This window comes from Camelina sativa, chromosome 20 (genome assembly GCF_030686135.1).
Source record: "Camelina sativa cultivar CO46 ecotype springtype chromosome 20, ASM3068613v1".
Classification (NCBI taxonomy): Eukaryota; Viridiplantae; Streptophyta; class Magnoliopsida; order Brassicales; family Brassicaceae; genus Camelina; species Camelina sativa.
Genome location: NC_141899.1, coordinates 16,302,163 through 16,322,687, shown reverse-complemented (window position 1 = coordinate 16,322,687; position 20,525 = coordinate 16,302,163). Strand labels below are relative to the sequence as shown.

The following is a 20,525-nucleotide window of genomic DNA, read 5'->3' as shown; positions in this document are numbered from 1 at the left end:
GAATTTTGTGAGATAATCAAAACTTTTATTTGATCTTTTGTTCGTCTAATCATATTTGGATTATAATTAAGAGAACCAACCATTTAATTAGTTGAGAAATAGAGTACTATAGTGAAAGGACCATGAGGTGATCACTACAAAACGAAATATGTCATTTATCATCTTCAACTTCTCTTTATTTTTGTATATATGTACAATCCGAAATATTAAAGCCCCTTCTCATACTCGGTTGTAATGTTCACCAAAATAATGGTCGTTCACTCTATAAACGATATTGTCATAAATGTCTGAAACTAACATAATTTGAATAACACAAAGTTGAAGATTTCTTTAATAAAGACCTAGGAGATGAACTATTAGAAACAAGAAGTCTTTTGTTATATATGGTCGTCGTTGATAAAATGTGGTTATAAAACGAGTAAAATAATAAAAGTTGTATAAAAAAGAAAGAAGGAAGAGAGACACGGAGCCTTAAAAGGGGCAGAGGAAGGTAAGTAATAATCCTTGTCAGATGCTATTATTACTGCCTCTGCCACCCACCCCTTCCCCTCTTTCCCTCTCTACTACTTCTTCTTCTTCTACTACTATACTATACCCTTTTTACTAATCTCTCTCTCTCTCTCCTTTGCATTGTTTTTCTCACTCACTCAACTCACTCGCTCGCTCGCCGCTTCTTCTTCTTCTTCTTCTTTCTTCTTCTTGACACTTTTTTTGTTCACTTTTCTCCTAAGTTACAAGACTGCATGTTTCTCTTTTAAGACTCTCAAACAAACCACTTCTCTCTCAAAATGTCTGCTCCTTCTGGCGGTGGTGGAGGAGGAGGAGGAGCTGGCCACGGTGGTGGTGAAGTGAGTTCGTCTGCTCTTGCTCCGTCGTCACTACCGCCGCCTCGTCCTAAGTCTCCGCCGGAGTATCCAGATTTGTACGGGAAACGCAGAGAGGCGGCGAGAGTTCAGATGCTCGAGAGAGAGATTGGTTTTCTCGAGGCAAGTTCTTTAAATTAGAAAAAAAAAAGTACTTAAAAATTATTATTATTATATTTTTTATTTTTTAAAAACAGTCCTTTTCATATACTATTAGTTTTTTAATCTGTCATTTTGATTACTCTGAGGAAGTGTCCGAATATTTTGAATTTCATTACTCATTTTGTTTTTTTCATTAGTCTCTTTTTATACTAATTGATAGTTTGATACTATTTTTGATTAGAATATGAATTATTCTTTAGTAAAACTTTTCTTGTGTAAGTAATCTAAGTACACAATTTGATTTTTATTTATTTTGTTGTTGTGAGAAAAGAGGGTATCGATTTTGTTAAATAAAAACTTGGTTCCTACTATATCCAGGTTGGTTTGGACTCTGGACCATTGTGTTATGTTTGACAGCAATTATAGAAAGTATAAACCAACACATTTAATTTTTCTTTATTCTCTTAGATGCTCTCAAAAAGAGTAATTTAATTTCTGTCATCAGACACATTTATATCTAATTAATTTCAAACTCGTACTATATGATACTAGTATATGCATGTTTTTAAATTGAAAATTAATTTGAATCATTTAAAACTTTTGTTAGTTGAGGGAGTCTCAACGGATCTATTGATTACAAAACTAAACTAATTAAGTTCCTATGCTTTTTCAGCTAACTTCTATTCTAAACCTCATTAAATTTTCTTAAATCAAGATTTGTTTTGTTATCAAATATTGTAAAAAGTAAATGTAAATGTTAAAAGTAAAAAATAAAATAAAATGTGATCATCTTGTGGTGTCAAGTGATTGATGAGACGCCCATTTACTCTGTTGCTGTTTGCATCACTGAGAGGCGTAATGTGTTCGTGCATGTGTACTATGAAAGTGAGTGCTTAGTCAAAGAGAGTATTTAAAGGAAAATGATAAAGAAAAAGAAGAAAAGAAAATAAAGAGAGAAGGCATTAGAAGAGAGCAAAGTAGGGAAAGCTGAGTATAGATCTTTAAAAATATATAATGAATTTGGTTAGCTTCGATTTTGTTTTGTTTTGCTTTTCCATATCAATCAATTTTTGTGAAAGTTTTTGTCTTTATTTGCTATCTGCGTTTGAAAGGACCCAATTCTTGTTCACCTTTTTCTTCACGTTGCTTTCCCCATGACCCTTACGCTTTACTTTCTATAATGGCATATTTTTGGGAAATTAAATAAGTTTTTGTTACACTCTATATGTTTTAGTTTCTCTTGTGTGTTTGTCCCACTAGTGTCTTCTTGTGAAATTAGCTTTTCTCATATTTCACTACCAAATAGTAACAATTTGGGTTAGTTAATTAATGAATGAAGTTAATTTCTTAATTAATATTTCGAATGACCTCATAAGCAGGGGGAAATCAAATTCGTTGAAGGAGTACAACCAGCTTCTAGATGCTGCAAAGAGTGAGATGACCTCTCTGTTTTTCCAAACAGTGTGTATCAGTTTTTATTCGGTTTGGTTTATTTGATAAATAAAAATGTTTTTATTGTGGCAGGGTCTCTGATTTTGTAGTTGCAAATTCTGACCCAATGATCCCTGCGTAAGCGTGTTATATATCTAGTTCACTTAGTGACTTCACTTTTCTCTTTGCCTGCTCTTACAATTCCGTTGTGTTGTTTTTTTTCTCATACGGACAGACAACGAAAAAGTCGAAGATCGTGCCGGTTCTGGAAGTGGCTCTGGTAAGAATTTTACATGGCCTTTAATTTTAGAAATAATGTATTTTCAACATCTTATATAAAATCTGCATTAGGCCTCAAATAGTAAGAAATGTTTTTAAGGCAATGCTGGATCTTAGATGGCTAGAATGACAAATGTGTAAAGTTGTCTAAACAATGTGATCTAACTCGATGCAGTGGCCCGTGTTTGAGCCTGGTGAGTTTCTGTTGTTGCTGCCAATCCAAGTGTTCGTGCCATCTGAAGAAGCCCAAGTGCTGCAGCTGTACATCTTGCAGCTGCATTGGGTCCAAATGCTGCGACGGATCGTGCTGCTCAAGCATTTGTTGTTGCCCAAGACCGAGCTGTTCATGCTTCCGAGGTTGCTGTTGTTCTTGTCCGGACTTGTCGTGCTGCATTCCCAAATGTTTCCGCAGTTGCAGTTGCGCTCGACCGTCGTGTCTGAGTAAAAAGAAGAGTTCATGCTGCAGCTGCAACTGCAAGATCAGATGGTCATCTTGTTTTAGATGTCCCAAGGTACGACTTTGTTCTTGTTGTTTTTGCAATTGTAAAAATCTATGTTCTAATCCCTGTTGTTTAGCTTTCTAAACATTATTATTATTATTATTATAGCTATTTTCTCTTCTTCTTTTTTCTTTTCTTTTTGTTGGCATCATTATAGTTATTTTCTCTATAAGTCATATTTTTTGGTTCATTTCTTCTTTATCTCTTAAAGGAAGAAACTCTTTCTTGATTTTTGTAATAAACTTGTGAATAATTTTGTCTTTTTGTAAGTGATGATTACTAAGCGAGCCTCCCATGGGATATGTTTTTTTTGAGTTGGGGTTTATCCATGAGATTCTATATCACAAGTTATGTGAACGTATCAAACTATCAACAAAATCAATATCAAAAAGCAATGACATCGTGGGTTATGTTTATTAGATACGGATCATGTATAGCTACATGATAAAACAAATTAAAACACATCTTGTTTTGGGTGCACATACAACTTTTTTCCTAGCTAGTTTGAAGTTGAACAATAGCTACCCTGAGGAAGTAAAATTTTGCAGCTATGAAATGTACAATAATAATCGACTGTAAAATACATATACAACTCGTTATCCTGTCAAGTAATTATAAACCTTTTGCAGTGAAAAAAATAAAAATTTAAATACATAGAAATGATTGAAGAAACGACTAGTACCACTATACATTATTTTCTTAGACGTAACTCATTAAAGAGTTATATAACTTTATTCTTCTTGTTAGTATTATATAGAACAATATTAATTTTACATGTTTCATTGTTTCAACCTTTAACCTCGTACTAGGTTAGCAACCTGCACATAGTGCGGATAAATCGATTCAAATAAAATTATTATAAGTAAAATTATTATTTGAGATCTAAGATTTGTTTGTATAAAACAAAATATGTAACTAATTTATTATTATTATTCATTATTTTGTGTAAAAATACATTTCACCCATAAAATATTTGAATGTAGAAAAAAATTTTAACGTGGTGAAAAAAATTTGTATGGACTTTATTTTAATAAAATATGAATAATTATCAATTAAAAAAATAATTTGTTGTTTTTTAAAGAATAGTAATATACATTCAAATTAAATGGCTATAAATAGTTTTAATTTATGTAATGAATTTTGATTTAAATCTATAGTGGTGTAAATATTATTAGTATAATTAATGAGACTAATTTGTTAAAATGTGTTTCGAGTTCTCTGGCGACGATACATGAGTATTTTTTAAAAAAATGCTTCTTTATTAATAAAATAATTACTAAAAGAAAAGTTAAATATAAAATTGGTAGGAGTATTTTAACATGTTCCTCACTTCCTATTGTTGTCAGCGCGCCTACTGTTGAATTTAAATTTTTGTACTTTTTGTTTCCTACGAAACTAATGCATTTTTAACTAGTCTTTCTTGTTTTTTCAAGGCAAGAGCCAAGAGGGCAAAAGCCAAAGAGTGAATTGAAAATATGATACTTGCCTTAGTTAATCCTGGATACGTACGTACACTGATGGCTGGTTCAAAAACTATAGAATCCGTTAATTACAGAATTCGATTTCGTCACGGTTAGAGCTTTATACCAGTCTGAAATAAATCATAACTGAATGATAACCAGATTATATAGCCAAATTTTTTCACGAGATACGTAGGACACAACTAGATACAAAATTGACTAAACATCTATAACAGAGATCCGACATAACATTCACTGCTTATGTCCGATGGGTTCTTATTTTTTCTTTTTCTTTTTAACAAAAGATCTCAGAGATATTCGTATTAATTGCTAAACTATATTCTTTTTTTGATAAAAGAAGTCAGAGAGAATAATTCAGCAGAGAGGAGGAGAGTAAAAAAAATAAAATAAAAATAGATTTTCATGGTGAAAAAAGGAAGAAGATAAATTCGGAATAGGGTTCGTGTAATAATTGATCAAGGGTTTCTGGGTTCTTGTACGGTACGGATCCAACTGAGGGATCAGATAGAGTCAGAATGTGAAGGTCTTTTCTCTCATCTCATCTTTCCTGAGAGAGTTTTTATTGTATTTGCTAGAGGTCCCATTAAAGAGAGGCTGAGGTGTTGTCTGTGTCAAGAGACTATAAATAAAATAAAAAAGAGGGATCGAAAACGAAATTAGATGAAGTTTTGGGTACAAAATAAATGTCAGAGAAGGATTGGTGTGGACCTTGTCTGCAAAAAAAAAGTGATGGAAATCCAAATTATTAAATGCAACTTGTCAATCTAGCATATGGCTCGATGCATTATGTAAAATTGTATATAGTATATACTCATCTCTCTTCTGACACTCTTCGCTTGTTGTCTTCACTATTTATATACCTTTCATGCTATTCCAAATAACTAGTTAAAAATTAAAAAAAGAACTGTCTAGAACGATATATCTTTATAGATAAAATTAATCTTATATTTTCATTAATTATAAATCTACATTATAATGATGTGCTAATTGAAACTCTAATAGATCTTGAAACATTTTTCTTATGCAATTTTTCTTTGGGATAGTATTTGTAAACCTTACCTTTCACTCCACTTGTAGGTTAGTGTTGTTTTACGTATGCATGTTTTTTCTTTATGGGCTTCTTAGTTTAGGGAAGGTTTATTTATGTCTACATTTATAAAGGTCCAGTTTTTGTATTACCAAATTCACGGAGCCCATATGCATGAACCAAGTCTTCGGCTTCACTTAACTAACACACAGACATGCAACGATAATATTAGACCACTATAAATTTCAAGAACAAGAAGCCCATGCATCAAACGAAGTTTTGGCCATATTCATTAGACTATTCGTTAATATTCGATTGAGCTTAACTAATCACTTTTACGTTAAGTTCTTTTATCCTCTTATTGTTGCTTTCGTGTTCCTGGAAAAGCTACGATGTCAAGCGCAGGATTAAAAGATAGTTCCTCTTTCGCATGCGTTTTACGGACGTAAAATGTAAAAAAGATATGAAACTAAATATTTATCCTCCAAAAATTGGACTTTTGAATCCAAGACCCGATCGAAGACATAACTTATATGTAGTTATACTGCCTATACTTTATATGGTTTATCTTTGGGAGATAGCAAATGCCCTAAGCTATAGGGAACGATGACGAGCCACACGAATTTGTTAGTTGCTGTGATGATAAGATAAGTAACTGTGCAGAGGATTCCAAATTAGAGAAGGAAGAGACATGTTTGCTCTTCAGTGCCGGTCCGGTGAAATCCGGTAAAAAAATTAAGGTTTTTTTTAAAAAAAAATAATAAAAGCTGAAATATGTTTTGCTAACTATATTGGGGCTTTCACAAATTTTTATTTATTAACTCATTTGATTTTGAGATTTTTTTTGCTAATTATAGACTTTTTTTTGCTAATTTTGAGGATTTTTTCTAATTTTAAAACCTACTGTATTTTATTAGTTATGGAATATTTTCAAATTATATGGCTTTTTAACTAATTCTTGGACTTTTTTGGAGCCTATTATTGGACATTTTTAAAAATTATGAGACCTTTTTATTAGTTTTGGGAGGTTTGAAGCCTTATTAGTTTTTTTTTTTATAAAAAATTCTTGCAAAATGGGCTTCGAAATTTTGAGGCCCAATACGAATGTTTCATTCGAATGGGTGAAGGGCCGGGCCTGTTGCTCTTTTACCCAAAAATGGACCACACCTATCTCTCTTCTTCTCCATTCCTTTCTTTACAAAATATCTCATCAATAAAGCGGCCCCATTTTAGATATTTGATTACCTTAAAAGACCTCTCTGAGAGCTTCTAAAACAGTTTATACCCTTCAACTTCGACTTTTTCACAACGTTGTATATTTAGTTGTCAGGAATGGATACCTCAAATTAATTTTTATTTTATTTTCTTAATGCTAATCTATTATACAATTTAGTTTTCTACTCCATTTTTATTGGATAATCTATTCAAAAACGAATAGAAGAGTAGCTAGGTTAAATATCTAATCAGTTCATACTAGGAAGTCTTAGTGGGACGAAGAGATTAATTTCGGTTCACACTTCCATATAGCTAGACGCTAGTGACAATTAATGAAATGAGAAACGTCTCTTTGTATTTGTATACTATATTATCATGTTTTTCTATAATACAGTATGAAATTATACAGTATGAAATTGTACGTAGGTCTAAGCCACATATTGTCATAGAAAATGTTTTGATATATATTTTCACGTGAGTACGTGCAAGGAAAACACAAGGACTTCAGGATTTTTAACCAAGAAAAAGTATATTATCAAGAGCAAATGGTAATTTCTTATGAAGGCTTAGTCTAATTATCTGGAGATCAATGCAAATTTTATATCAAACGTAAACTCTAATTTTTTTTTTAACGTCATCTTTATTGCTTTCATGATCAGCTAAGAGTTGACAAAGTCATTGTTGTACAACGACAAGAGAATTAGGACAATAAGAGGAAAAAAGTCCTTTGTAATGATGTTTGATATCCTTCCTTAAATTGCTAAACGATTGGCACATAAATTCCCTTCTCTCATGATAAACGTAAATTTGATATCTTGATAAAGTACTTACTCTGAAATTTCTTAGAACCCTAAATTATAGTATTAAATGTAACTATATATATATATATATATATACACACACACAATAAACTTCTTTGTAAGAAACAGTTTTGAAGTTAAAAAGTCCTGTACGAAATTACCATTTGCATACTTGGTATTTTACACTAGCTAGTGCTATAGTAGAATAACACTTTTAATATTTTTAAACAGTTTTATCTTACTGAAAACGAAACATTTATCGCTATCCCAGAGCTGACAAAAATCTCTGACATGGAACCCCATCATAGGCCATGTGGGGTTTTTCTCACGTACGTACACCCAAGGTTCACATGCATGCAATGCTAAGAAGAAAAAAAAGATCCCTCTTGCTTGCTTCAAGACCATCCTCTCGTTAACCATATCAATATCTTATAAAGTGTCTATATAAACCAGATGGCCTCTCTTTCTGCCTCATAACTTCAAGAAGAGCTCTCTTATCTAAAACATTTCAAGAAAAAATGAAGATGATAATCCATGTTTTCTTCATCATCTCCCTCTTTTCATCCATCGCTTTTGCCTCTGTTCAAGACTTTTGTGTAGCTGATCCAAAGGGTCCTCAAAGCCCATCAGGGTACTCTTGCAAGAACCCTGACCAGGTCAACGAAAATGACTTCGTATTTTCAGGCCTCGGCAAAGCTGGAAACACTTCGAACATCATTAAAGCCGCAGTTACTCCAGCTTTTGCGCCAGCTTTCGCAGGTATCAATGGTCTTGGTATCTCTATGGCTCGTCTTGACTTAGCCGGTGGTGGTGTCATCCCTCTTCACACTCATCCTGGTGCTTCTGAGGTCCTTGTGGTCATACAAGGCACTATTTGCGCTGGATTTATCTCCTCTGCTAACAAAGTTTACTTGAAGACACTAAACAGAGGCGATACAATGGTGTTTCCTCAAGGGCTTCTTCATTTTCAGCTTAACTCTGGTAAAGGCCCTGCCTTGGCCTTTGTCGCCTTCGGAAGCCCCTCCCCGGGGCTCCAGATTACATCGTTTGCTCTGTTTGCAAACGATTTGCCTTCGGAACTCGTTGAAGCCACAACTTTCCTCAGCGACGAAGAAGTCAAGAAGCTTAAGGGTGTTCTTGGAGGAACTAATTAAGCTTCACTTAGTTTTCATTTTTCTCTAATGTTCTTTCTAAATGTGTTTTATGCGTGTTTTGTTATTCGAGTTCCTCCTTAAGCATATTCAAATGGTTGTGTTTTCTTTATGTGGTTGTTATTGTTCCTCAATGTTTCATTTCTCATGTTTCTTCGGCTTGAATTGTAACAACTAATAAGCATATTACATATATTGCAAATGTCTACGAGGCTTCTCAACTATATATTGCGGTTTATTGAAATTTTATTATAATCTAAACAGTTTAATCGTACTATATACGGTGTTGCCATTTGGATTCAACAGGATTAAAATACATATATGCTCCGAGTTATGAAGGATGAACAAAGTCACTCGGGCAAATTAACGGAACCGGAAAGAACTAAAATATTCAAATAAATATAAATTTCAAAACTAGAATCAAATTGGAACCAAACCAAAATATTTTAGATATCCGAAAAATAAATGAAATATAGTATGGGGTGTATTGAAACCATGATTTTGGAAGATTGTATTAGATTTAGAAAATTTGGAATTTTAATAGATTTTAGGGAAGTTGATATGATTTATGGTAAAATTCTTTTCAATCCCATCTAAAACCATAAAACAGCTGTGCTTAAACTTTGATCATTGGGAGTGCCATCATGTTAATGGATCAGCGAATAAGGTTGCCGTGGCTATAGCAAAGAGTGTGATGCGCGAGGGTAGATTCCAATCCTATCTGTCGTTGGGTGGACCGGCCTGGTTGCACGATCAAGTAAGAAGAGACACTGAAGGGGGCAATTGATTGCTGTTGTCTTCGGTTTTGGTTCCGCTTGGAGGGTCAATTGACCTCATTATCAAGCGTTTTATATGTTTTTTTGGTTCTGTTCTTTGTACTTTGGTTCCAAACTTTCAAATTTATTCTATCAGACGACAAACAAAAAAAAAAAAAAAAAAAAAAACCATAAGATTTGAATTTCTGTATTTTTAACTAAAAAAATTCTCTCCAATTTTACAGAATCCCTAAAACTTATTAAAATATAAATCCACAAACTGTTTTGAATAACAGTAAATTAAATTTTACACAAATCATTTAAAATGTCAAGTTGAATTCACCCTATATATTATGCATAGATATTAGCTATTTTAAAACCGAATATCCGAAGATACCAAAAAATACAAAAAAAAAATATTATCAAGAAAAAATCCCAAAAAGTCTTAAATATCCGAAGACATGCGAATGAATGAACTCCATAACTAAAAGAACAAAATCCAAACGATAAACAAACCGATTTTTTCCGGTTTAAATGTGAATCCTACAATAAAAAAGTTGAACCGAAACCGAACCAAATCTAATAGTAATATCTGTGAGTGATTAGGAGTTTAGGACTAGTCAAAGTTTTTTTTGGACAAAGTCAGAGTTATGAATTAATAATCACTCTCGAAGCTACGAGACAACTCCGGAGTAATAAACCAAACTCCCAACAATTAACAATTTTATTAATTTAAAAAAAATAAGAGTCGGTTTGGGCCCAATAATAAAAGTCGGTTTTGATTTTGGGCCTATAGGTCACCACACACACATATAAGAAAACGCGTTGTTCTTGCGATCCTCTGATTCTTCTTCATCTCTTCCAAACCAAACCAAACCTTTACCTAAAAGATCGCTCATCAAATCTCTTCCGAACGATTCTCTCTTTCAAGGTACATCGTCTTCTTCGACTGGTTCTTTAGTATTGGTTTTGAGTCTGATCTTTTCGATTAGATTTGCGTCTTGTAGAATTTTGTGATCTTTCTTTGCCTGGAGAATAGTAATATTGTTCGGATCTGTTCAGTTTCTTGCTTGATTGTGCAATTATCATAGGGAAATTAGGGTTTTCGACCACGATCTGTTCAATTTTAGGGTTTTTGTTTTTCTTTTTTGATCGATCCTCTCTTCTTTTGTTACGTTATCGATTTAAAGTTGTAGATCCGTTCTCTGGTTTTGTTTTGATTTATTCTAATTTTAGGTTTACGATTTGTTTATTGACTAACACTTGCTTGCTTCTCTTTCCTTGCCAGATGCAAATTTTCGTGAAAACACTCACTGGTAAGACCATCACTCTTGAGGTCGAGAGCTCTGACACCATCGACAATGTCAAGGCTAAGATCCAGGACAAGGAAGGTATTCCTCCGGATCAGCAAAGATTGATCTTTGCCGGTAAACAGCTTGAAGATGGCCGCACCTTGGCTGATTACAACATTCAGAAAGAATCAACACTCCACTTGGTTCTCCGTTTAAGAGGTGGTATGCAGATCTTTGTCAAGACGTTGACAGGCAAAACAATCACTCTAGAGGTTGAGAGCTCAGATACTATTGACAACGTCAAAGCCAAGATTCAAGACAAAGAGGGAATCCCACCGGACCAGCAGAGGCTTATATTCGCTGGTAAGCAGCTTGAGGACGGAAGGACTCTTGCTGACTACAATATCCAAAAAGAGTCGACCCTCCATTTGGTGCTTCGTCTGAGAGGTGGTATGCAAATCTTTGTTAAGACTCTCACCGGTAAAACCATCACTTTGGAGGTTGAGAGCTCAGATACTATTGACAATGTCAAAGCTAAGATCCAAGATAAAGAGGGAATCCCACCGGACCAACAGAGGCTTATCTTTGCCGGTAAGCAGCTAGAGGATGGTCGCACCTTGGCTGATTACAATATCCAGAAAGAGTCGACTCTCCATTTGGTGCTTCGTCTGAGAGGTGGTATGCAGATTTTTGTGAAGACCCTAACTGGCAAGACTATCACTTTGGAGGTTGAGAGCTCAGACACTATTGATAACGTCAAGGCAAAGATTCAAGACAAGGAAGGGATCCCACCAGATCAGCAGAGACTCATATTTGCTGGGAAACAGCTTGAAGACGGACGCACCCTTGCTGACTACAACATTCAAAAGGAGTCTACCCTCCATCTTGTGCTTCGTCTCCGTGGTGGTATGCAAATTTTTGTGAAGACCCTTACCGGCAAGACCATTACTTTGGAAGTGGAGAGCTCAGACACTATTGATAACGTTAAAGCTAAGATTCAGGACAAGGAAGGGATCCCACCAGACCAACAGAGACTCATCTTCGCTGGAAAACAGCTTGAGGATGGTCGGACTCTTGCAGATTACAACATCCAGAAGGAGTCAACTCTTCACTTGGTTCTTCGTCTTCGTGGCGGAAGCTTCTGAGCTTTTCTGATGTGATCAAAAGTGTGGTTGTTCGAGTCTTATGCACTTGGGAGGTGATCTTCTTCACCTGGTTTATGTTTCCGTATGCGGGGAAAACTCATATCCCTATAGATGTTGTCAAGTTTCATTTTCTGTTTTCTTATGAACCTTCGTTTGGTCACGTAACAGGGCCTTTGTATTTCAACTTTTATTAATAATACAAGTGCATGTTAAACATTCCACTTCCAAGAATTTATACTCTAGTGTCTAAATATGTTCGAAGCAGAGAATAGAGGGAGACTAGTCATATAGTTTCAATGGATCTTTTGTTTGTTCGTTGGTAATTTGTTCCATTGATCTATTAACTGTACCACAAAGAGGGATTAGTTTGATTCGCAAAACCTAAACTAGACACACGTAATATTAAAACAGATGCAACAACTGAAGTGAATCTACACCATCATCCACCACACCACATAACATTACCTTTGCTTAGCATCAATAACACACAAAGCAGACACATACTACTTGTACTTATAAAATGAAAAATGATACTTGCAAAAACAAATTATTATGGACCGACATGATAAGCCCAAATAATAAAGGCCCACTGGAAAACCGGAACACTAGCCTAGGGCTCGGTTTTATATTTCTTCTCTAATTGGATGGAATTTCTTCGAATCCAAGCTTTGGAATTTAGATATCGAAGTCGTCCGTTCTCCGCTCCTTTGCAACGTCACGGCGGTTCTTGCTGCGAGGTTTTTCCTTCTCGGCTGAGGTACGACGGGGTTTCTTATCTCTCTTCTAACTATATCTCGCCTTTTTCCTATCAATCTGTTTTCTCTCACAGTAGCCGCGTTAATCTAACCTATGTTTTTTTTAGAAAACAAAACAAAAAGATGGATGTAGCAATCACTGAGCCACCTCCCCAAATCAAAATTCTTGTTGAGAATATTGCACAGATGGTTTCCAAACTGGGCGTGGAGGTGGAGAAGAAGGTCTTGCTCGCTGGGAAGGGGGATCCAAGATACGACTTCTTGAGAAGTCCAAACCACACTTTTCACGCATATTACCAGCTCAAGCTTACTGAATACCGTGCTCGTTTTCCGAATCAAGAAGATGGATCAGCTCAGAATGTCCAACCTGATCATGCTCCAGCTACTGATGAGTCTGTTCGTGTTGTTATCGTTCCTCCATTATCGGCCCTGCGTAACCCTCTAGCACCTCACAGATTTTCATTGAAACCCCCCGAAGGCATCACGCTCTTGGAACTTGCTACTATTAAGCTCACAGCTCAGTTTGTGGCTCGGTATGGCATGTTTTTTTTGGCAGAGTTGGTGAAGAGAGTGACTACGAACCCTCAGTTTGAGTTTATGAAGGAAACTGATGGCAGGCGTGATTATTTCACACACCTCGTTGTTGCGTATACTAGAGTATTAAATCGTTCCCAAATGCAGAGCGAGAGGGGTGCTGCTTATATGCAAACCCTTCTTGATGGTTTTTTCGATCGTCTAAAGTTCGAAACGGTGGCTGGGATTGTTCATGTGCCTGCTTTTGTGGGTTGTGTTGACTATTTTGCTTACATGGAGAATAGAGATTCTTCTTCTCACGTGCCACCACTTCAACACCTTTCAACGTTGTCGCTAATCCCACCGCCACAAACCCATCCTGATATGCCTCCACCGGGACCTAGTGGTCAGCTTCCACCCCCTTCTATGGACGAGTCGAATCATCCGGTAACGTTTTCCCCCCACTCTTATTTTAATGTTTCCTATGGTTTGTAATGTTTTCTTATATATATATACCCTTTTTCTCGTTGTAGAGAGAGTTGTCCACTTCAACACAGAGTCGTTTCCAGCCGGGGCAAAACATTTCAAACCAAGCTCCGGCGGTTGTAACAATCTACAAGCCACGTCCAGATGTCAAAATTCTCATTGAGAAAACGGCACTTTTAGTTTCCCAGGAGGGGTTGGAGTTTGAGAGGCTAGTCAGGGACTGTAATGTGGGTGATACGAGATTCGGCTTCTTGAGGAGCTCACACCCTTGTCACGCAATTTACCAGCAGAAGCTTACTGAATACCGTGAGTGTGTAGGAGGTCATCCACTACCCGATCATAGGCCTCCTCCATCCAAGGTTAGGATTAATCCTCCAGGACCTTGCTGTATTGAGAAGATTACACCTCCTGAAGGGACGACGCTCAAGGAACTTGGTGTCATGAAGCTCACAGCGCAGTTTGTGGCGCGGTATGGGTTGTATTTTTCGTCCAAATTGATGAAGGACCCTCGATTTGAGTTTATGTGGAAAAGTGATGATCCTAGGAGCTTTTGTTTAACTCAGCTTGTTTTTGTGTATGCCGGCCGAGTATTTATGCATTGCCAAGAGATGAGCAAGAAGGGTGCTTTAATGGAGACTGTCCTTGACGGTTTTCTCGAGCTTCTTCAATTGGAAAAGCGAGATCCATACTCTTGGAATGCTTTGGTGTTTGGTCTTGACTATTTCTCTCTCATGGAGTGTGATGATGAGTCTGATGAGGAACCTGATGAGGAACCAGAGCCAAGGAGACAAAAGTTTGACATGTCGGACCTGATTCTTGCCGCCGGTAAATTATTTTTGCTGTCTTTTTTTTTTTTCTTCTAATTTATTTCTGACTTGAGCTGTATCTAAATTATACATTTTTAGGTGAGGAGATCGATCCCTATTCGAGAAAATAAAGAGAAGTTATTAAGTGGAAAAGAACGCTTGGCACTTACAAGAAGAGCAGCTGGTGGTGACTTCACTTGCACAGAGCAGGAATTGCTTTTCAAACTGCCAAACCTTTTTTTTTTTTTTTTTTTTTTTTTTTTTTTTTAGTAATTAATCTTAACATATCTGTTGTTTTATGTGATTCTCATCTTGTTGTCGTAAAACTCTCTCTTGTATTGAATTTGACATAACTTAGCTACATTATTTTACTTGATTTTGTGGAACGTTCCCACCTAATCTAGTGGGAGACCGAGTGATTGTACCAGTTAGTACCAAGCTGGTGGAACTAACTTCCATCCATCACACCAATATTTTCATTATAATGTTAAGAATTATTCGTCATTCACAAATTATACATCCTATTCAATAAGAGACTCGATTGATTTGTTTTGAATGAAAGCTTATGTAATAACAACAACAACAAAGATTTCACTACTTTTAACACACAAATTGTCTTGAAAATCTTAACATATCTGACCACTCCAGACAAATTGTCTTGAAAATCTTAACATATCTGGCAGACATGCAAACAAATCTTCGGTTTGTCTAACAAACCTATACAGAGACGACTATCATACAGCAGCATACATGATAGATTGCCATTTCAACCATATTGACATAAAGGTTTACTTAAAAATCTTATTGTAACCTGAGGTTTGATCTTCTGCTAAGCAGTCGGAAACTCCTCCCTGTTTTGATGGAACACACAACTCTTGCCCTATATGTCGAGCATTATGGCAAGAACATACAGCTAAACTATTGGTAATTTCTTCGTTGATAATTTGTTCCATTGATCTCTTAACTGTACCACAAACAGGGATTAGTTTGATCCGCAAAACCTAAACTAGACACACATAATATTAAAACAGATGCGACAATTGAAGTGAATCTACAACATCCACCACACCAGATAACATTGCTTAGCATCAATAAACACAAAGCAGATACATGCTACTTCTTTAATTTCATTTTGGCATTATCACATTCGGATATCGCACGTGTGTGTTCAACTTTCCCATTTTCCCAAGCTCTTTCCATTTAGACCCAGAACCAGAGACACTCCACAACTTGTCACCAGCCTTCGTGAAACCCGGTTTTGGTTTCATAAGAGGAAGCTTGCTGTTCCCTTTCCCCATTCCATTAGCCATCAACCACCTTGAACCAGACTGTACCTGCTGCTGCTGACTCGTGATTCCCCATGGCTTTTTATCGGTCTCGCTCTTCATACCAGTAAGGTGTACCTCTGAAATTTTGTACTGAGGGATCCCTTGTTCCTCCATCGTTTTCTCTTCTTTGATTGCACCACTTGCCTCCGCTTCCTCATCCTCTTCATCCGTTTTCCTCAGCTCTGAAACTGTGCTGTAGATTTTGGGCTTTGGAGGGACGAACAATCTCTCAACTTGGATAAGAGAAAGCATAGGAGCTCCTACTGGCTCATAGTTCCTTAGTGGATCGCGGAGCTGGACCATTAGTGCTACGGTGAAGGTATTCCCCAGTAAACCACATTTCCTTCCCTTTTTTCCCTTTCTTTTCTCCCCTTTTGATCCTTTACGGATAAAGTTTAGTGGGTTAGCATGATGGGCAGCCAAAATTTTGGAAGTTCGCTCATTTATTTCGTCTTCGTCGCCAATGTCCCCTGAATCTAACTTCATCCACTCGTCAAGAGTCAAAGAGAGTCCCATTAAACCATCATCATCGTCCCCATCATTTTTTACGTTCAGAAGCTGTAACCCGGCAGCACCTTCTAGACCAACGCACCCACTTTTCCCCTGGAAAGCTGAGATATCTCCAATAGATTGTGCAGTGATGTCTGAGGGTGCATCCTCATCTGACATTCCTGATTGTATTCTCAATCCTTCCAAAGAAAGTGCTTCAATCTGATCCATAGCCAAAGGAGCAAGATCTTCAAGTGACACATACTCCGAGTCAGAGTTATTGTGACCAGAGCTTGAACCAAATTTTTTTGGCTTAGCTGCAAATGACGTACGTTTTTCACCTCCCCTCACAAAACAAGCTGCATCATCAGATTCATGCTCTGATATATGATCCCTGCATTGAGAAGATAAACCAAATACATTCAACTTGTAAGAAAAGCTGTGTTAAGCACAATTTTCATGTAAACCTTTATAGAAATCAAAACGAGTGATGATAAGATTGATGCAAACCTGTCCCCACAGTCAATTGCAGGTGAAGTTTCCCACAACACCTCTTCCATGGTTGTCCCTGTTATATCGTCCAAAGGCATTACTTTATTTGCCTGCATCGAGAGCTTCTCAATTCCAGCAGTGGCTAGTTTCTGAAGTATCTCCATGATGCCAGAGCCCATCTCAGCAGGCACCACCACTGGAGTTGACACTTGCATGATCAAGCTGCCTCCAGCTTTGGAATTTCTGAACAGTAAGGGATTCATTGACCGCAAGAATCCTCCATTCTTTGTCTGTACAACTGGACCCAGGCCATCTCCAAGAGGAGGCAAATCAAATGGCTCTTTCACTGGAAAATCAGCTGGATGAAATGCATTATGACCATTGTGAGGCGGAGAGTTCTGAAATGTGTTTTCGTTCATACCCCACTCACGCATCAGCGATTCCGTTTCCAAGCCTTCCAACATTTTGGCCCTGGGTTCGCTAACTCTTGCTTGAGCTTCCAATTGGTACTCTTCTTCTATATCATGAACGAGGGATGCCAGATCGAAACCTTCTTCATAATCCGATTCATACTCTTTCGAAAAGTTTTCATCAAATTCCATTTGGGGATCATCAGCTTCGGTACTAAAATCAAACAGAGAACCGGCAGCTAGGGTTTCCATTTCAAACTCTCTTAACAGGCGCTCCCTTGGGGACTCAGGTTCACTCTCAGAACTTGGACCAAAAGGACTGTGTTCAATACCTAGCATGTCTAAGAACTCACTTGCCACAGATTCAGCCACATCTCTCGAACTTGATGGTGCTGGTTCCTTCATTGGTGTTATAAAACATGAATCTCCATCTCCATGATTTTTTTGATCTTCTTCGTCTTCTGACGCCGTTGCTTCCAACATTTCTACACTTTTCAAAGCTGATTCAAGATCTTTCATTATCATTTCTTTCAAGTCTCTCTCACCGTTTATTACCTCTTCAGCATCTTGAGTAACAACACTTTCTGCGTCCTTTTGAGAATCCTTGTTCCCCTCTTCTGGAAGAACATTTTCTGTACTAATCTCAACACTTTCTTCAGCTCTAGCAATAGTAGCTTCACCAGGTTTCATTAATTCCTCAAAAGGAACATCTGTTTCATTACCATTTACCAAGGGCTCTTCTGGAGACAAATTTTCTGTTTTAACTTCGTCACTTTCAGCAGTAGGAACTTCACCAGCTTTCTTTATTTCTTCAAAAGGAGTATCAGTTTTATCACCTTTTACCAAGGACTCTTCTGAAGGAAAATTTTCTGTACCAACTTCGTCACTTTGAGCAGTAGGAACTTCGCCAGCTTCCTTTATTTCCTCAAAAGGAACACCAGTTTCATTCCTGGCCACGAGAGGCTTGCTTTGAAGTGCAGTTGCATCTTCTTTTTCACGAGACACTGACTCAAAAGGTTCAATGTGTTTAGTGACAACATCAAATTCAAACTGAGACTCAGTTACTGGATCCATCTTCTTCTCATCCAATTTCTGATACAAAATGTTTACAGAATCGACCAGGTCAGATTTTGCAGCGGGCAAAACTTCATGAAGATCTTTAATTTCCTCCATATTCTGGGATGTAGAATGCGATTCTTTGTTAACAATACCATGATCATAACGCCGAGACGAGGACTTTCCATACCCTAGACTAGGCTTTGCAGTGATGGTTCTTGCCAACCCTGTGTTATTACTAGTTTGTTTTACATTTGAAGAACTGCGTAAATTTTGATTGCTACCTGATGAAGCAGGATTACGAGTATCCCCAACAACAGTGTACCCAAAACTCATGGTTAGAGTAGCACCACTAGCCTTTCCAGTCAACTGATATGTTGTTGACCAATTACCCGAGCTTTTATCATCCTGCAACTCCTCAAGTGTGAGAGGAAGCAACTTAGTGAGATCCATTCGATGTTTTCCAAAGTCAACCTCAGGAGATCCAACGAGAGAGACATACAACAAGAAATGCTTAGCTTCATACTTAGCAGAGTGATGTGGTCCGCTTCTGCTTCCGTAAACCGAGCATGTATGTGTCAGCTTGTCCTTGAAATCAGCTCTTCCGTTGGAAACTTTAGCAGGACGAGTGCTTAGAGACTCATCACGACGTTTCCAGTGCACAGTGAGAGAAAGATCCTGGAATATAGGGGGTAAACCTTCAATGGAAAGGACTTGGGCAGAGAAACAACAATTGAACCGGCGATTTCGGACATGAGAAAGTGCTCTGAGAGGCCAATTCCAAAACGATTTCTTCTCCTTCTGAGTGTCAGCCAAGTGGCTACGATTCAAAGGTTTTGTTGGGGTTTTATTAGGACCAGAAACTGAACCCCTGGGATTCTTATTCACATACAGAGCTTCGCTTATTGACTCAACCTCCTTCAACAATTTCTGGCCACTTGAAGATTCCTCACTGTTAACTTTACTCATCCTGTTCTTTGAAAACACTGAGACTCCAGAAAAAAAGAGAACCTGAAATTTGCAGAAATTTTTTTGTCAGGTCAGGATCAGAGAAGCAAAAAGGAGCAGTGTTAACTGTTTATAGACAGGGATAAAAGAACAGAAGAGAGTGCTAACGTGGCCAGCATATGAACATGTGGGATGGCCATACATACGGCCTAATATGAGCTCACAATCACATAGACATTGACAACTAAACCCAATTAAGTTATCTAAGTACACGATTATATTACTGAAACGCCTTAAAATGGAGAAGAAATGACACAAATTAGCTCCAAACAACAACAGTTTCCAAACAAAGAGAATAGGAGCCGTCCTCTCTCTCACATATATAATTCTACTGTAGCTTTTTGACTTCTACACAATCAATTTAAGAGAAGGAAGACACAGATGTGAGTTTTGCTACAAGCTATCGATGAGGTCTAATGACTTAAAAACTCTAGGCAAATACCACGCAATTCTCATGAATTTAACAAGCTAACTCAAAATTCTGATTACAATTCGAAACTTTCTCAGCGCTATGTGAAATAGATCCAATTCCAACGAACGATCGGAGCTAATTTGGCTAAACGAACCAAGCAACCCAACATCACTGAATTGACGCGACTAAAAAAAAACAACGAGAGAAGAGAATATGGAAGATTGAAGAAGTGGAGAACTCACCGGGCGTGAAAGAGAGAGTAGAGAAAAGTCGTCTCTGTCGAAGCTTGGAAGAAGAGAAAAATGGGATGAGGGAGGGGAGCGTCAGAGACGATGACGAAGAACACAAAGAAAGGAAAGACAACTTTGTTTTATTCCATTTTTCTCTTTTTTACATTTCTTCTTCCCTTTGTTTTTTAAAATCCATTGAACTTTTCAAATAATATTTTTTGAGTACCTTATTCTCTTTACTATTTCGTATAATTGGCCATCAAAGAGTATTTTAGTGCTATATAACCCTCGTGCTTATTACACCTTTGAATTTAATGTCGCAATCAATTATATCTCAGATCCAATCTAAACTAAACCATTTATAAAAACTGATTTAAGAAAAAGTTTTTTTTTTTTTCACATCAAAATTTGATATAGATTTTAACAAAAAAAAAAAAATGGATACATAGATATATTTTTTTTACTAAATAAGTTATTGAAGAATAGTAAAATATCTTGA

General features: G+C 36.8%; 5 protein-coding genes across 5 annotated transcripts; 4 read left to right on the top strand and 1 right to left on the bottom strand.

Moving 5' to 3' along the window:
- The first annotated feature begins 468 nt into the window (after nt 1–468).
- LOC104770440 (guanine nucleotide-binding protein subunit gamma 3) lies at nt 469–3,489 on the top strand. Its single transcript, XM_010494866.3, has 5 exons — nt 469–986; nt 2,345–2,397; nt 2,490–2,534; nt 2,632–2,676; nt 2,851–3,489. Exons 1-5 carry the CDS (start codon nt 789–791, stop codon nt 3,257–3,259), a joined length of 750 nt encoding a protein of 249 aa, XP_010493168.1. The 5' UTR covers nt 469–788; the 3' UTR covers nt 3,260–3,489.
- A 4,600-nt stretch (nt 3,490–8,089) lies between these two features.
- Nucleotides 8,090–9,073, top strand: LOC104772410 (germin-like protein subfamily 3 member 3). The gene has a single exon (XM_010497031.3). It carries the CDS (start codon nt 8,217–8,219, stop codon nt 8,850–8,852), a length of 636 nt encoding a protein of 211 aa, XP_010495333.2. The 5' UTR covers nt 8,090–8,216; the 3' UTR covers nt 8,853–9,073.
- A 1,302-nt stretch (nt 9,074–10,375) lies between these two features.
- Nucleotides 10,376–12,257, top strand: LOC147918983 (polyubiquitin 4). The gene is made up of 2 exons (XM_087506468.1): nt 10,376–10,535; nt 10,893–12,257. The coding sequence occupies exon 2, from the start codon at nt 10,893–10,895 to the stop codon at nt 12,039–12,041; it is 1,149 nt and encodes a 382-aa protein (XP_087362594.1). The 5' UTR covers nt 10,376–10,535; the 3' UTR covers nt 12,042–12,257.
- A 410-nt stretch (nt 12,258–12,667) lies between these two features.
- On the top strand, nt 12,668–14,835 carry LOC147918982 (uncharacterized). The gene is made up of 4 exons (XM_087506467.1): nt 12,668–12,798; nt 12,904–13,756; nt 13,843–14,620; nt 14,701–14,835. The coding sequence occupies exons 1-4, from the start codon at nt 12,686–12,688 to the stop codon at nt 14,730–14,732; spliced, it is 1,776 nt and encodes a 591-aa protein (XP_087362593.1). The 5' UTR covers nt 12,668–12,685; the 3' UTR covers nt 14,733–14,835.
- A 694-nt stretch (nt 14,836–15,529) lies between these two features.
- LOC147918981 (protein PLASTID MOVEMENT IMPAIRED 1-RELATED 1-like) lies at nt 15,530–20,307 on the bottom strand. Its single transcript, XM_087505619.1, has 3 exons — nt 20,039–20,307; nt 16,929–19,387; nt 15,530–16,812 (listed from the first exon to the last, which is right to left on the bottom strand). Exons 2-3 carry the CDS (start codon nt 19,343–19,345, stop codon nt 15,729–15,731), a joined length of 3,501 nt encoding a protein of 1,166 aa, XP_087361745.1. The 5' UTR covers nt 19,346–19,387; nt 20,039–20,307; the 3' UTR covers nt 15,530–15,728.
- Nucleotides 20,308–20,525: the final 218 nt, after the last annotated feature.

Coding starts and splice junctions, on each gene's coding strand:
- LOC104770440 (XM_010494866.3), top strand. CDS start 789: ATGTCTGCTCCTTCTGGCGGTGGTGGAGGAGGAGGAGGAGCTGGCCAC. Junction 987..2,344: donor GAGAGATTGGTTTTCTCGAG/GCAAGTTCTTTA, acceptor CCTCATAAGCAG/GGGGAAATCAAATTCGTTGA. Junction 2,398..2,489: donor GCTTCTAGATGCTGCAAAGA/GTGAGATGACCT, acceptor TTATTGTGGCAG/GGTCTCTGATTTTGTAGTTG.
- LOC104772410 (XM_010497031.3), top strand. CDS start 8,217: ATGAAGATGATAATCCATGTTTTCTTCATCATCTCCCTCTTTTCATCC.
- LOC147918983 (XM_087506468.1), top strand. CDS start 10,893: ATGCAAATTTTCGTGAAAACACTCACTGGTAAGACCATCACTCTTGAG.
- LOC147918982 (XM_087506467.1), top strand. CDS start 12,686: ATGGAATTTCTTCGAATCCAAGCTTTGGAATTTAGATATCGAAGTCGT. Junction 12,799..12,903: donor GTTTTTCCTTCTCGGCTGAG/GTACGACGGGGT, acceptor TGTTTTTTTTAG/AAAACAAAACAAAAAGATGG. Junction 13,757..13,842: donor TGGACGAGTCGAATCATCCG/GTAACGTTTTCC, acceptor TTCTCGTTGTAG/AGAGAGTTGTCCACTTCAAC.
- LOC147918981 (XM_087505619.1), bottom strand. CDS start 19,345: ATGAGTAAAGTTAACAGTGAGGAATCTTCAAGTGGCCAGAAATTGTTG. Junction 16,813..16,928: donor GCAATTGACTGTGGGGACAG/GTTTGCATCAAT, acceptor TTCTCAATGCAG/GGATCATATATCAGAGCATG.